The sequence below is a fragment of the Pholcus phalangioides genome, unplaced genomic scaffold (assembly GCF_987345545.1).
Source record: "Pholcus phalangioides strain wild (caught in Gottingen) unplaced genomic scaffold, Ppha-v1.0 ptg000022l_1, whole genome shotgun sequence".
NCBI classification, from domain to species: domain Eukaryota; kingdom Metazoa; phylum Arthropoda; class Arachnida; order Araneae; family Pholcidae; genus Pholcus; species Pholcus phalangioides.
In genome coordinates, this window is record NW_028301615.1 from 28,497,633 (window position 1) to 28,511,702 (window position 14,070).

General features: G+C 39.6%; 1 protein-coding gene across 4 annotated transcripts in view; it reads right to left on the reverse strand.

Moving 5' to 3' along the window:
- Positions 1 to 4,655: 4,655 nt before the first annotated feature.
- cu (NADP/NADPH phosphatase nocturnin) overlaps positions 4,656 to 14,070 on the reverse strand; it is a 64,479-nt gene continuing 55,064 nt past the window's right edge. For all 4 annotated transcript variants that reach the window (XM_089249632.1, XM_089249630.1, XM_089249628.1 and 1 more), the window contains 3 exons: positions 11,844 to 12,079; positions 8,147 to 8,498; positions 4,656 to 6,876 (listed from right to left, as the gene is read on the reverse strand). In XM_089249632.1, the coding sequence (XP_089105758.1) occupies positions 6,411 to 6,876; positions 8,147 to 8,498; positions 11,844 to 12,078 (1,053 nt within the window). In that variant the 5' untranslated portion in view covers position 12,079 and the 3' untranslated portion in view covers positions 4,656 to 6,410. The remainder of the gene's footprint in view (positions 6,877 to 8,146; positions 8,499 to 11,843; positions 12,080 to 14,070) is intronic.

Consider the following 14,070-nt stretch of genomic DNA (forward strand, 5'->3'; position numbering starts at 1 on the left):
ATTCGAATGTCTAAGCATTTTTATAAAGTCAACAAAGTGTTACTAGTATCCCAAATGAGGTTTGTCGTAAAATGTTTGTTCCGCTGATGTGGTGGGTGCCCCACGAATTCGTAAATAGTTTAAATTCATGATAAACGAAAGCATTGCATATTTGAATGCGGAAAAAGTTGTTCTTATGCAGGAGGATTTTTTATCCGTGCACGGGAAAAAATTACACAAACTTTTCTCGATAGAGGGCGCTGCACGAAAGCACTGAACATTTCTTCAATCCCTTCTGTATCTGAAACGTTCACAAAGGTTCAACCGGAGATCCATCACTGAGGTAAAACAAATTTCCGAATAGTTCCGTATCCACCAATATCGACATCACAATGAAAACCCTATGTGAGCTTCGGTAGCAGCGTTCACACTGCATTTTATAGGACTCTGATTTGCATATTTCACGTGATTTGATTTCGCCCAGCGCCATGCGTCGACGAAAATTTGAACTAGGTTTTTTTTACGACCAAAAAAAATCACCCTTTCTGAGAGAATAACTTTTTCGAAAATCACATCCAAATATATCCATCTTTTATGAATTTTTAAAGTATTTACAAATTAATGGACACCCTGCATTTAATTTTTGAGATTGAAATGTTGTTCAAAATTCCACGTCCAAAGATGTCATGACTCCTATGTGATGTTTTTTCCCCCTTTCCATTTCGAATACATGTTGCTAGCTGCAGATTGTGTGACCTGCTTCTGTGAACTGTGGTAACATTTGCCTGCTTATAGCCAGATCATGACTATTAACTAATTTGACCAGTTCTTTTTGCATGCACTACACATTCATGCAAACACATATCGATCTACAAACATGGACACATTTTCTTCTTCACAGTTCTTCTTGGCCAGTTTTTATGCCGGCAGTTGGCCCTCACGGGCTGGGAATCGGCTCAAAATTCAATTCTGGTCTGGTCTGACGTCCAAAGATGTCTCTTTGTCATACACATAACGTGAGTGACAGAAGAAACGGTTAATCGGTTTTTCTTTTTCACAAGACATTCCACGAATATTTTCTGTATTTTGTTCATGGCAGGTAACTCAGTTATTCGCAGATCTGGGCGGTTGCCTCGGCCTGTACATTGGCGTCTCGCTGATAACCGTGCTGGAAGTCTTCGAACTGTTCAAGAGCTTCGTGTTCCTGTTGAATCGCAAATGGAAAACCCGTACGGCATCGCCATCCAGACAGCATCTACCGCAACCGAGTGACCACTCGTTCTGGGATTCATCACATCATGCTCCAACAACAACAACATCCGGTTACAGGAAGGACGATCGCCGAAGCTACAAGACACCGAAGATCAAGCCTAACCACAAGAAGAATGGAATGTGAGTATATCCATCCGCATCCTTCCTTCGCAATCTGCACAGTATCTTGGAGATTCGTGTCCAAACTCAATGCGTTCACTTCAGAATGTAAGGTTCCTATGTCTCGAAGTTTTTTCTTGTGCATGGGGGGTAACCATATGTCCCGTATTAACCTCGTATTCCCATATTTTCCCGTAATTTTGGCCGTAATTGTTTTCCGAAATTTTAACGAAATCTACTTAAATTTTTATTCTTTACTGAAAACACAAGGGTTAGATTAAATTGAACAAAATTATAATTATGACTATAAATATTAATTTTACATGTTTTCATATATTTGTGTGTGAACATGGACTTCCTTTCAATCTACTGCGATTTGTAGAAGAGCTCATCGGTGATTTCTCGATGGTTTTAACAATAATTGGCAACTTTTAGCATTATTTTCCGCCAACAAGAGTAAGGGGAAATATCATTAAATTTGATATATGTATATATATATTGTGATTTTTTCTCATGAGAATTTCACATTTCTTTCAATTTTTTTTCTTGCAGAACCGCTATTCATTTGAGCAGAGGTTACGTTTCGTCAGTCCGGCAACTGCCAAGCCCAATATTTTGTAAACAGTGAAGATCTGCATTGATGAATGGATGTTTTGTGTGTGTGTGTTATGTGTACATAAAAATAATTCCAATGGATTTTTCTCTGTTCTTTTGGTTCCGTTTTGAGATTTATACCAGTATCTTTCAAATACCGCTTATCTTAGAAATCGTTGGTCAAACACCAAGACACTCCTAGACCAGTATTGACCAAAATAGGTGACATTACCCCTTGGGAAATGATAGTACTGGACTGCAGAGGGATAGAAGCTGCAGATATAATATAGCAGGGGTGGCCAACAGCTGGCCCCACACTTCACGGGCCGCATGCGGCCAACACCACCTATAGAACAAAGCCTCCGCACGAAGCTCGTGACGTCACTGAAGAAGGCCATTTCCTCTATTGCCATTGGATATACCAGGCCAACGCATGCTATATCTTTACTTTTTTTGCAGTATATCCAATGGCAATAGAAGAAATGGCTTTCATTGACGTCACAAGCTTCGTGCGGAGGCCTTGTTTTGTAGGTGGTGTTGATGCGGCCCACGACAAGGTAAAAGTACCATGAAAAAATTAAATTTTTGATCATTATTTTTTGAACTATCGGAGTTCCAACAGCAGATTTCTTGAGAAATTTCTGCTTCGTTCTAAAACACATTACGGACTCCCCTTATCAACTCCTCGCTGATCCGTGGGGAAAAAGGGGCGGGGGGGTCCACAGACCATTTTGAAGACAGCAATGATTCCCATTACTATCATCCGCTGGAAAAAATATCGAAAATACATTAAACATGTCTATTGTCCATAAAATTTCGTCAAGAAGAATCATACTCACATGCACGTGAATGTATAGCAAGTGACTCTCGAGTGAATTTTTTTTTTTAATTTATGCGGAAATATGTGGGCTCCACGCCACCCTATGAAAACATATGGGAATTTTATCATGACTATGGCGGCTTAAGTCAAAAAATGATTATTATACTTAACAGACCTTGTACGGGATGAGTAAAATTTCAATTATCTTAACACGAGAACAGTTACTCACACTGGACCAAATCGAAAATTCGGGAAAAGAGGTCAAGGTGTATTTTTCGTAATAGTCCCTGATTAGTGATTTGTATGAAGTGTACCCTGGAGATTCCCATGGGAAAAAGTATAATTGAAATTTACGTTTGTAATGCATTTTTTCATTATCAAGAAAACATTTAAAAATTCCAAAACAGGAATACCCGGTTCTGAAGGGGAAAACTTAAATATATTCGATCTCTCTCTCTCTCTCCCTCTTTGCACCTTCTCTAAGTAATCCGCATTAAGATAAAGGATATGGGATCCAGGTACTCTATAAGGTTACTCATGAGCAAAAGGCTCGCTACGCAAAATTCGCTACGCATTATACCGTTATACGTTGTTCTGCAACTTTTGCAATTGCCAATAAGTTGATGTTATGTGGCCCTGCGAACAATGAGTAATAGCTGATTTCCCCCGATGGTATAGCTAGCTATGCGGCCCACGAGGCGATTTTGTGCGGGCCCCCGACAAGGTAAAAATAAATTATCAAATTAAAATTAATAATTTACAAGGTGTTAAATCAAATTGGTGATCATTGTTTGAGCTATTCTCGTTCCAACAACGGAAACATTAGATGCATTATTATTAGTGACGAAAATAATTTTCTACTTTTCACTAGGGCTCGGATTTTTATGACCTAAAGATGGAAGGTCGTTGGTGACAGATTATAAAACCTGAATTTTTTAAGTTTTTTAACCGATCAGCCACGACGTTTCATTCTTAGTTCATAAAAATCCGAGCCCTAATTATTACCATAGGGGCCGTTCAAGTATTACGTAAGCAAATTTTTAGCCATTTTTGACCCCCCCCCCTTTGTCAGCAAAAGTCACCAAAACACTGACCCCCTCTCCCCCCCCCCCGTGTCAGCAAAATTTTGTCATCAGCTCTGCCCCTCTGAATCCTAACTCATATTTTCATAAAGGGTGGTTGATGGCGTAAGCATTATCCAACCCCCCCCCCTGCCATCAAATGTCAGCAAATCGGAAACCTCCCCCCCCCCCCATCGATGACGACGTAATATTTGAACGGCCCCATACCCCATACTGCTTTTTCCAACATACAAATTGCTAGCTTGGCACATGGGCAATTTTTTTTCCGCCAATTAGGTTGGCTAATTGCCTATTTTGCCAAAACAATATTTGAACAATTGGAACTATGTACAATAACTTGTAGAATTTAAACTAAGAATTTATTGGATGGAATAGTTTGCAGAAGAAACTAATTTTTGACGCATTACATCTGGCTGGGAACGCAACCAATAAAAAATGAATATGTTTATGAAGATGGAAGGGGATATAATACCCAGGGTAAACGTTTAGCGACTAAATTGCTCGTGTTTTGGGATAAAAAATTGTACATACAAATATGAGATTTTTCCTGGTCCCATTTTACTGGAGTGACACTCCTAATGCGGCCCGCAGCAGCCGACCGTTATGTTGGCCCTTGAACAGAAAGAAGTTGGCCACCCCTGGTATATAGCTTGCAAAGCCCCATGGTACACGCTTGTGCCATTGTCACTTCTCAAAGGAAGCTCATTGTTGTGAAGAGGAATTTGTGATAATGTAATGACTCTCTTAGATGAATATACCTGATTTCACATGCTTTAGGTTTAGACAAAGAAACAGAACCATGCACCACATTATTTCAGATAATATGAATTTTTATCTTACATAATCTGGGGTATTTATGAAGATTACAAATAAAAGCAGCTCTATATTACATAGGATCACAAATATTGTGTACTACTTCCAGTAAACACCACGACTATACATGATACACGAACAAACACGATATAAATACATAAGTTAAAATACTGTACATTCCTCGGCGGTGCTATCATATAAATACATTTGCACTCTGTCATCTCCGGATAACAACATGCGTATTAATAATGCGATACATATGTTTTCGGGTCGCTATTTACATCTACGTCAGTCCATATAATACTATTTAACAAAACAAAAAAAACATTTCTTTGTCCTTGGTTAAAAGTTGTTATTTCTGTGTTTTCTTGGTCTAAGTAATCATGGAAATCATGATCATTTCCCTCAAACTTTGGTTTTGTGATGAGGGAGGATCGATATTTGTGAATTGGTCATTTACCATTGGCTGACTGGAACATTGAAAATGACAACAACAACAAAACTTTTCGCACTGATAATAATTTTAAAAACTGTAAATAAGTTTTAGAATAGTTCCGTATCTGGACCTTTCAAAGAAAATAAAATTTTAAATTTAAAAAATAATGAGACTTTTTCCCATTTTTGTTTCCCCATATGCACTTCGTATTCCTCCTTTTTTTGGCTCCCGAAAATAATTGCCTCGACATTTTCGATGTGTTCTCCCTTACGTAGAACTTTTTGGTGAAGGTGCTCTTTTTTGGGTAAGCACCCATGCTTTCTTTGAATTTTTCAAGATTAGTGATTTGTCATTTTGAGAAATGTAAATTTCATTTTTGTACAGAATTTTGTGTTCTTCCACAAGCTAAATATGGTTTTTGATACTCAATGCGGTTACCTAAGAACTCGTTAAGCATGTGGACAGAGATATATCCCAAATTTCTTCATCGGATTTTTTTTAGAAGTTTGTTTTTTCCACATTCTTTACTGTAGTTACAGTACAATATGTGACACATCCAATCTCCTCCACTCTCATCTCGAAAAATTCAAAGGAGACATGTGTGGTTACTCAAAAGAGCACCTTCACGAAAGAATTCACGACTTTTGGAGCATTTATATCAGGAAGAAAACACCGAAAAACACCATGGAGATTAGTTTTGGGAGCTAAAACGTGAAAATGAAATGCATATGGAAATAAAGATGGAAAAGAAGTCCCATTAATTTTAAATATTTGAAATTTTATTTCAACACTAATTTTATTTTCTGTTAAACGTCCAGATACGGGACTCAATTATTTTACAGTTTTTTAAAATGATTGTCGGTGCAAAAAATTTTTTTTGGCATTTTCAATATTTCAATGAGATAATGTTAAATGGCCAATTCACAAATATCGATTCCCTCACCACAAAACCAAAGTTTAAAATTGCTGTACCGTATTCAGTCTTTTTTAGTCGTATACTATTGGGAAATTTAGTCTGCTAACCAGGGACAAGAATCGTGCTGTATAGTGGTGTAATGCGATACATATGTTCGGGTCGCGATATGCATCTATGTCAGTTCATATAATCGAATTCTCCTTTATTGCTTCGTTCGGTCTACGTCCGAAAAGTATACTGGCCTAAAATATAAGAGTGTAGAATCGAGAAACCTGAGGATTTGAATTCGGTGAGCCGATCATTTTTGATCGATCCAGGGATTTTCTCCGTATTTACGGTACATACATGCGGAGAATGACCATACTACACAAAAGGTTTAGATCGGGGCTTCTCTCCTGGTTACACGAATTTGAAATCGGACACGATCGAGAAATGGTCAGATGGATAGACGTAGGACGGCACGCGTCCTTCTCCGATGTCCTCGGCAGTCGGGAGGTCCAGAACGCTCTGCAGGGAAAGCGATTCCTTCGTGAAGAATATATAGTCCAAGGTTTGGCAATGCTCTCCTTCCTCTCGGATCTTCCACGTCGTGTAAGGAGGTTCGACCAGCCGGTTGGACAGGTAGCGGCAGGCGCTGTCCATGGGCATGAGGTCGTCTTTGGTCATCGTCTTGTAGACGGGCTCGGTCGGATTGGCGTTGAAGTCCCCAGTGACTATGACGGGTAGTCGACGACCGGAAACGTGGAGCTTGACGAATTCCAGGAGGTCCTTGCCTTGCTCGTGGCGCAAAGTGGCCAGGACAGAGCCCTGCCGGGCTTTCAGGTGGGTGGTGCACACGTAGAAGGCTCTTCCGTCCGTTATTCGCCTAGAAAAGATCAATAAGATTAATGTGAAAGTACACCAACAGATTCGAAATGATCGAAAGAACATTGGGTGATTGAATTGATTCCAGTTGATTCCCAAAGTCATCCTACGTCAAAGTCAATTCACTTATAGCATTACTGTTGGTTCCCCTAAATGGTACTCTTGATTCCCCTAAATATCGTTACAGTTGATAAATGACGTCACAGCTGAATCACCTGAATGACGTTTTATACTTGATTCACAAAATAGAATCTCAATACAAAAAAAACCAGTCCCAAATAGCATGATGCACCTAAATTAAAGCTCTTCGAAATATCAGGCTGACCTATGCGCCATCTTTTTCGGAAGTGTGGCATCAGTATTATCACTATAGCCAATGACTGCTCTCTATGCCACTTTTTTTTTAACGATTAGACGTTTCTTTGAGCATAAAACTGATTTTTGTCACTCTTACATTGAGAGTTCGGTATATTCCAGGCATCTTTACCTAAATGACATCACAGTTAATTCACCTAAATGACATCACAGTTAATTCACCTAAATGACATCACAGTTAATTTCTCTTAAATGACGTCACAGTTGATTCACCTAAACGACGTTATACTTGATTCATCAAAATGGCGTCACAGTTGAATCAAAGTCATATTTGATTCACCAAAATAGCATCGCAGTTGGTTCGATTAAATCATAGTTTCCCAACCTTTCTTGTCCCATCGCCCCCCAACGCAATCTACCTGTAACTTCTACCGCCCCTCTGGAACATTCTATCGCCCCCCCCCGGGAGCGTTAACACCCACGTTAGGAATCACTGGCATAAATTAAAGCCCCTTGAAATACTCGGCTAGCTTATGCGCCATCTTTGGGCAAAAGTGTGACGTCGGTATTATCGCTGTAGCTAAACGCTGTGTGTTTCCCCTATCCAGCTTATTTTTAACGGTTTCCGAGACATCAATTCGAACAGCAAACCTATTATTAGTTCAGATAGAACAACCTCCTTTATACGCACCTAATAACACCACAATTAATTCCCTTGAATGAGGTCGATTCAACACAGTCAGTGAGCAGGGCCGTTTTAAGAGTATCATGGGGCCCTGGGCCAAGTGGTGCTTCTGAAGCCATTACCTTGAAAATTATCGAATATTTCAACTAGTTCTCTTTTTCCTTTTTTTTTAGGTCCCTCTCTTCTCTTAAGGTGCCCGGGTGGGGCCCGTGCGTTAAGACGGCACCCTCAGTATGTAACGTTATGATTAAATCTCTGAGAAAATGCTTACTTGAATTGACACAGGATAGCCACTTGATTTGATTGGACACCCCAGACTTCGAGAGCTCTGGTCTTGGTGTCGACCAGTTTGTACTTATTGGCATTGTAGAAGATCGCGCATCCGTCCGGCCCGTTGTTGCCGACGATGTAATAACAAGGTGAGTCCGGCTTCGGAAAAAACACTCCGGAAAAACCCAGGGATCCGAGCGTCTTCTTGAGGAATTGGTAGTGATCGACCTCCTGGAGGCATAGGATGTCGGGTTCGATGGCGAGGATCTCTTCTAGCATCCTCCACCTCCTCGTCCTCCAGCTGAGGGCCTCTATCGGACACGCGACGAATTTATCGCTGCCCATTGCCAGAGCTGGAAATAAAATGAGAGAAATCATTTTAAGAGATTTTAAATCGTTTCATTTCATGGTCATTTGTGTTTTGTGACATGGTCAGTAACTTCAGGCTTGTCACTGTTTTTGACGCGAGCCATTAACGAATTTCCGCGAACATATGAAACTCGGAAAGTATGTAAAAAATACAATTATTTCGCTTGAGGTTATATACCAATCATCTTTATACAGCGTGATTATAAAATTATATTGGGCCAAATATGAAGGGGGGGGGGGGCGGTAACCTAATCAGGGACAATATATTTTTGTCATTACTTGGGGTATACAAATACTAACACAAAGTCCTCAACAGACCAGTTGCCAAACGAAATGGCTGATGACAAAAGATGTCCATAAAAGAATGTATTTGTCAAATATAACTGAGACCGGGATTACACAATAAAAGTTTTGTAAAAATTCTTTTATAAAACTTTAAAATACAACTGATTAGTTGCATTTGCAATGAATGTAACCGACCAGTTCATTGGTTGTATTTTTCAACTTTTATAAAAGCATTTTTACAAAACTTTTATAGTGTAATCCCGGCCCCTAAATACAGCAACCCAATATGAAAGCATATATCTCGAAAATAATTACATAAAATAATAATTATTATAACTAAATAATTATCTAAGTATGGATAGCTTCTCGATCTATCCCAATATATGTTCATCTTTTTAACCGTGTTAATTATGTTAGGACTCATGATCACCGGAGGTAGGCTATTCCATTTACAGCCATGTACGTTTTGTACTGTAAATGCTCTGGAAACTTGGGAACACATCTTCCTTCATTGTCGATTATTGTAACTACTATAGATTTAAATATGTTTTGATTTAAACGCCCAATCATAAACAATGACAATGAATGAATGAACGCCAGAACTTTGCCACTAGACTAATCCCGTACATGAAACAATGACAGAATTCATTAAATACTACGAAACTAATTATGAAAAACGTTTTTTTTTTTCTTTCTTTCAGGTGTTGTAAGGCAGCGGTTCTCAACCGGTGCTCCGCGGAGACCTTGGGGCTCCTTATGCGCTCTCCATGGGCTCCGCGGCCGCTCGAGGAAAATAAAAAAAAACAGTAAAATTAAAAAAAATAATAATTATAAATACTTTCAAATAGTAAAAATTAATCAGTAACTTTGATGAATAATTAAAAAATTGGCCTACGGGGCTCCGCCATAGAATTTTTTTACTTTGAAGGGCTCCGCGAATCAAAAAAGGTTGAGAACCGCTGTTGTAAGGTATAGAAATTTACTTGAATTGTGAGGAAACTTGATTTTTGTGTATATAATGTGCGTTCGTGAGAATAACCGCATTTGCAAACCGCGTACGAATATACCAATTCCTCTAATTTTTATAAATTTTTAAACTATTTATGAATTTATTAGACTTTTTTGTGTATCAGGTTTGAATACACGAGATACTATAACCTCTTCGCTCCCGAGGTGCGCATTTGCATATGTGTACCTCGTTTTAAATGGTTTCTAATGATTCTTTTTTCAAGGCCTGAGGTGCACATATGTGAAGCTATCTCAAATGGTTATAGTAAAAATATCGATCCAAATTAATTAATCAATCTAAAAAAATATTTTTAAAGGGCATTTTCACAACATACAATAAACACAAATCAATCAAAAAAAATTCAATATTCAGTTTTAACTCGGGTGTGAAGAGATTAAGAACATCGGGAAACCCAATGTTTTCCATTATGGTTTGACTAACCCCCGTCGAAACTGAAATCGGGAATTCCGCAAAAGACAGAATACAGTAAAAGTACGTTGTAACGGCAGTTTGGGGTCATTCAAGTATTACGTCAGCATCGGGGGGGGGGGGGGGGGGGGGCTCGAATTTGCTGACTTTTGATGACGGGGGGGGGGTTGAAGGTTGCTTACGTCATCACCCCCCCCCCCTTTTGAAGATATGAAGTATTCTAAGCTGCTGACAGAGGAGGGATTTGTCACACAGTGTTTTGCTGACGAGGGGGGAGGGGTCAAAAATGGCTGAAAATCTGCTTACTTAATACTTGAATGGCCCCTTTCCCAAGGAAAGATTGTCGTTATAACGGACTTCATGAATTTTAGTTTTTTTTTTTGAACTGTAGAAACATAGTGGGAGAAAAATCAACTAGATAAATTGATTTTTCTTTCCCTTTTATTTTGAACTGCTTTTCACATTCGAATAAACCCTATTCGAATGTGAAAATTTGAAAACTGAAATGAACAAAATTCTTAAAATTTTGTTCAGAAAAACCATTGCCAAACCTTTACTAAACCTTTCTTTCCATAGCAAAAAAAAATCAGGGACTATCTCACTCATGCAATTTTGACGTAAAAAGAACCGCAAGATCTGGAGATTTGGCAGCGAAAAAACAACTTAAACTGAGGAAATGATCAAGACTTGTTTGTTGCCCTATGTCTAGTTTTACAGGAATCCAAGAAAGGGCAGTGGGGGAACGATTTTTCCAAGGAAATAACAACGATGACAAAACCAGAGTTCGTGCACCACCTACTCATCCAACACACCTACCGATAAAAAATTCTGCGTTTTTCCACCTTCTATATAGATAACAAGAAGATGAGGATACAGTATGTGTTCCTCATATCTATTCGGAGAAACTGCCGTGTGGCCCGTTCGTAAACACTTATGAATTGGGTGAAGAAATTTTTTTTTTTAAAAATGCCACTCTTTCTCTGGTCAATTTTATGATTACAAGTTCTTTACCTACCGAGCCTATTTTACCGCACACCATCTCCAGTCATATATCGCCATATAGCAATTTCCCGCCAGTGGAGTTAGGGGCATAATTAGCACGCCATCTATCGCTGGTCGCCTTAGTCTCGGTAGATAAAGAAATTGTTCCTGATGTTCTTTCCCGGATTCGAACCAGTTGACCTTAGCGGTGACCTTCATAGTGTAAGACGAACATCCTACCACTGCGCCATTCGGGCAACCACCTACCTATCGAGCCTGGGGTGACCACCGATAGATGGCGGTTTCATTTCCCGCCCAACTCCACAAGTTGGAAATTTCCGCATGCCGACATGTGACTGGAGTTGGTGTGTGCGGTAAACTGGTCCATTTTATTTTACAATTCTTAAAGAAAGGAAAAGAGGAAACAGACTTTTCGAGAATCTCCGTTGTCGTTATAGCGAATGTGTGTTCTGATTTTCATTCATAAATAACTGACTATATAAGCGACTATTTTTCTTTCTATAACATTAGCTGTTGAAAATCAGTTGCGAATTAGCCGTAATAGCGAGATTCTCGTTATATGGGACTTTTTTTTTCTTACTTTACACCAAAAAAATTCTCTCACCTTGTGACAGGACATTCCACTGCAAAATTCTGACGTTCCCGCTGTCCCCGTCGAGTTCACGTTCGGTCTGGGAAGCGACGTGTCTGAAGCGCCTCTGGATCCTCGGTGGTCTGTCTGACAGCTCCTCGTCGCACCTGATCCGGAGGTCTTCCCAAGTCACGTGCTTCGGTAGATTTATGTCGTTGTCGGCGACGTCGTCATTTATTATCTTTGGGGATGAGGTGAAACTACCCATCCTGAAACAAAATAATAATATGGCATCAATTTATCGACATCTTTTAGTGGTAAAACATCAGAGCCCCTCATTTTAAAGAAGCTATAAAAACCATTCTCGAAAAAGCAGTGAAATTCGTACAGTTTCACTCACCCGATCGATAAAAAAAATATTTAGTAAGTCATCGTATTTCGGAAATAAGACCAATTTTCGAAAATATAAAGAAGAAAAAAAAAATGTGTCGACGACCGATGTGTGAAAACCTGCAATGCAGGAGTATCTAGAATGTTTGTGTGTAAAAGCAACAGCTGAGAAACGGCTTACGGACGGCTGATAAAACAAGAACGGCCACGGCACAGTGATGTGATAATAGTATTCGTATACGTATTCGTACACGTCTGTATACGTCTCGCACGTATTTAGACGTGACATTTCTTTGCTGTTTCATTAGATTTCTATTTTCTCCCCCCGTGCTATCAGAGACTAAAAACGGTTCCCAACAGCTTTATAAGTTGTGTTTAGCAGTTCGTAATTCTATGTTTCCCAAAAAATATATGGATGCGCTCATTATCGCCGCTTTGCGGTCTCGTGTAGTGGCCGGCTGAAGTTTGTTCTCTCCGGTTTTCCAACTTACGGCGCGAATGCGAGCCTGTCTCTCATTTGAAAAAAAGTCTTTCCGCAGAGAGCAGGCACACCTTCAACACGATAGTAACAAAGCAATGAAATTTAGCATTTGCACTTTTCGCATCAAATTATGGAGGTCAGATGGCTGCACCTGTATAACACGAATCAAACATAACACTGGCAGCATATAAATACGTTAGGGCCAAATATAGACTCGGAAATCACGTTCCAGCATGTGTAGTCCTCCGGGTTCGAGATGAGACTCGGTCAAGTCACGTCAGACGATTTCATTCTTTTCTTCTGTAAAGCGATTTAGCGTCGAGAGGCACTCGTCAGGGACTGAACGTGAGCGTTTGGCTCCTACTCCTCCTTCAAGGAAAGAATAGAAACGTCTGACGTGACGTCGCTAGGTCTCATGTCCTGCTTGGATGACTATACCGACTCAGGGGAATATTGACGAGGTGCATGTGCGGTTAAAGTAGTAGTAATGCCTCAGTATTGCCACGAAATTTCACGCATCATTGAAGTCAGACTTGATTAAATCTTATCAACTGCTTTATGTAGGTTTGATTATACATTGGCGGTAATTTAATCGAGAGAGAGAAGATGAGCTTTCACGGCTGGAGATATTTTAGGATCGTTATGTCACCGTGGAGTAAGGCGCGTGGTCCACTACTACGGCGTAAATCTGTGCAGAAATGACGATCCCCATTTGTAGGGCTCCTTGAAACCCGAGGCTGACTTATCCGTCATCTTTGAGCGAAGTGCGACGTCAATATCATCGCTGTAGCCAATCGCTGTTCCCTAACCTGTTTTTTTGCGATTGGACGTCACTTTGAATAAAGAACTGATTTTTCCGCTCCGAGTACAATGAGTCCGCCCGCCTCTCTAAGGTGCCTTACCCAACCAATCAAGAGCCGTCCCGTTACAAACTGACCACATTTCTACCTGGCATGTGTGAAATATTTTAACTTATTTATCACCATAATCACCATTCGGTGATTCATAAGTATTTGACCTTGGTCATGTGGACTCACTATGAATGATTTGCTCAGTCCTCTAATCGAAATCAAACTCTTTCGTTGAAACCAATTCGTAATCTTCTCAGAAGATTTACACCAAAGGACATTATATGATTAGAAGGCAAGCTTGATGAGACAATGAGAAGACCGAAATCAAGGTTTGAGGGCCTCTTCGTGGAAATTAGGTGCTAATTTCAACCAGATATAAGCTGTCGCTTCCCACAAATAATATAAATTTATCTAAATGGAAGAGTTGGCTTTTTTACCCGGGTATTTTCAGAAAAAAGCCCAACAAAAACTGAATTTCCATCAGACAAGGTTTGATATTTCAGTCTCCCGCTTATGATGCGTTAATTAAAATATCATG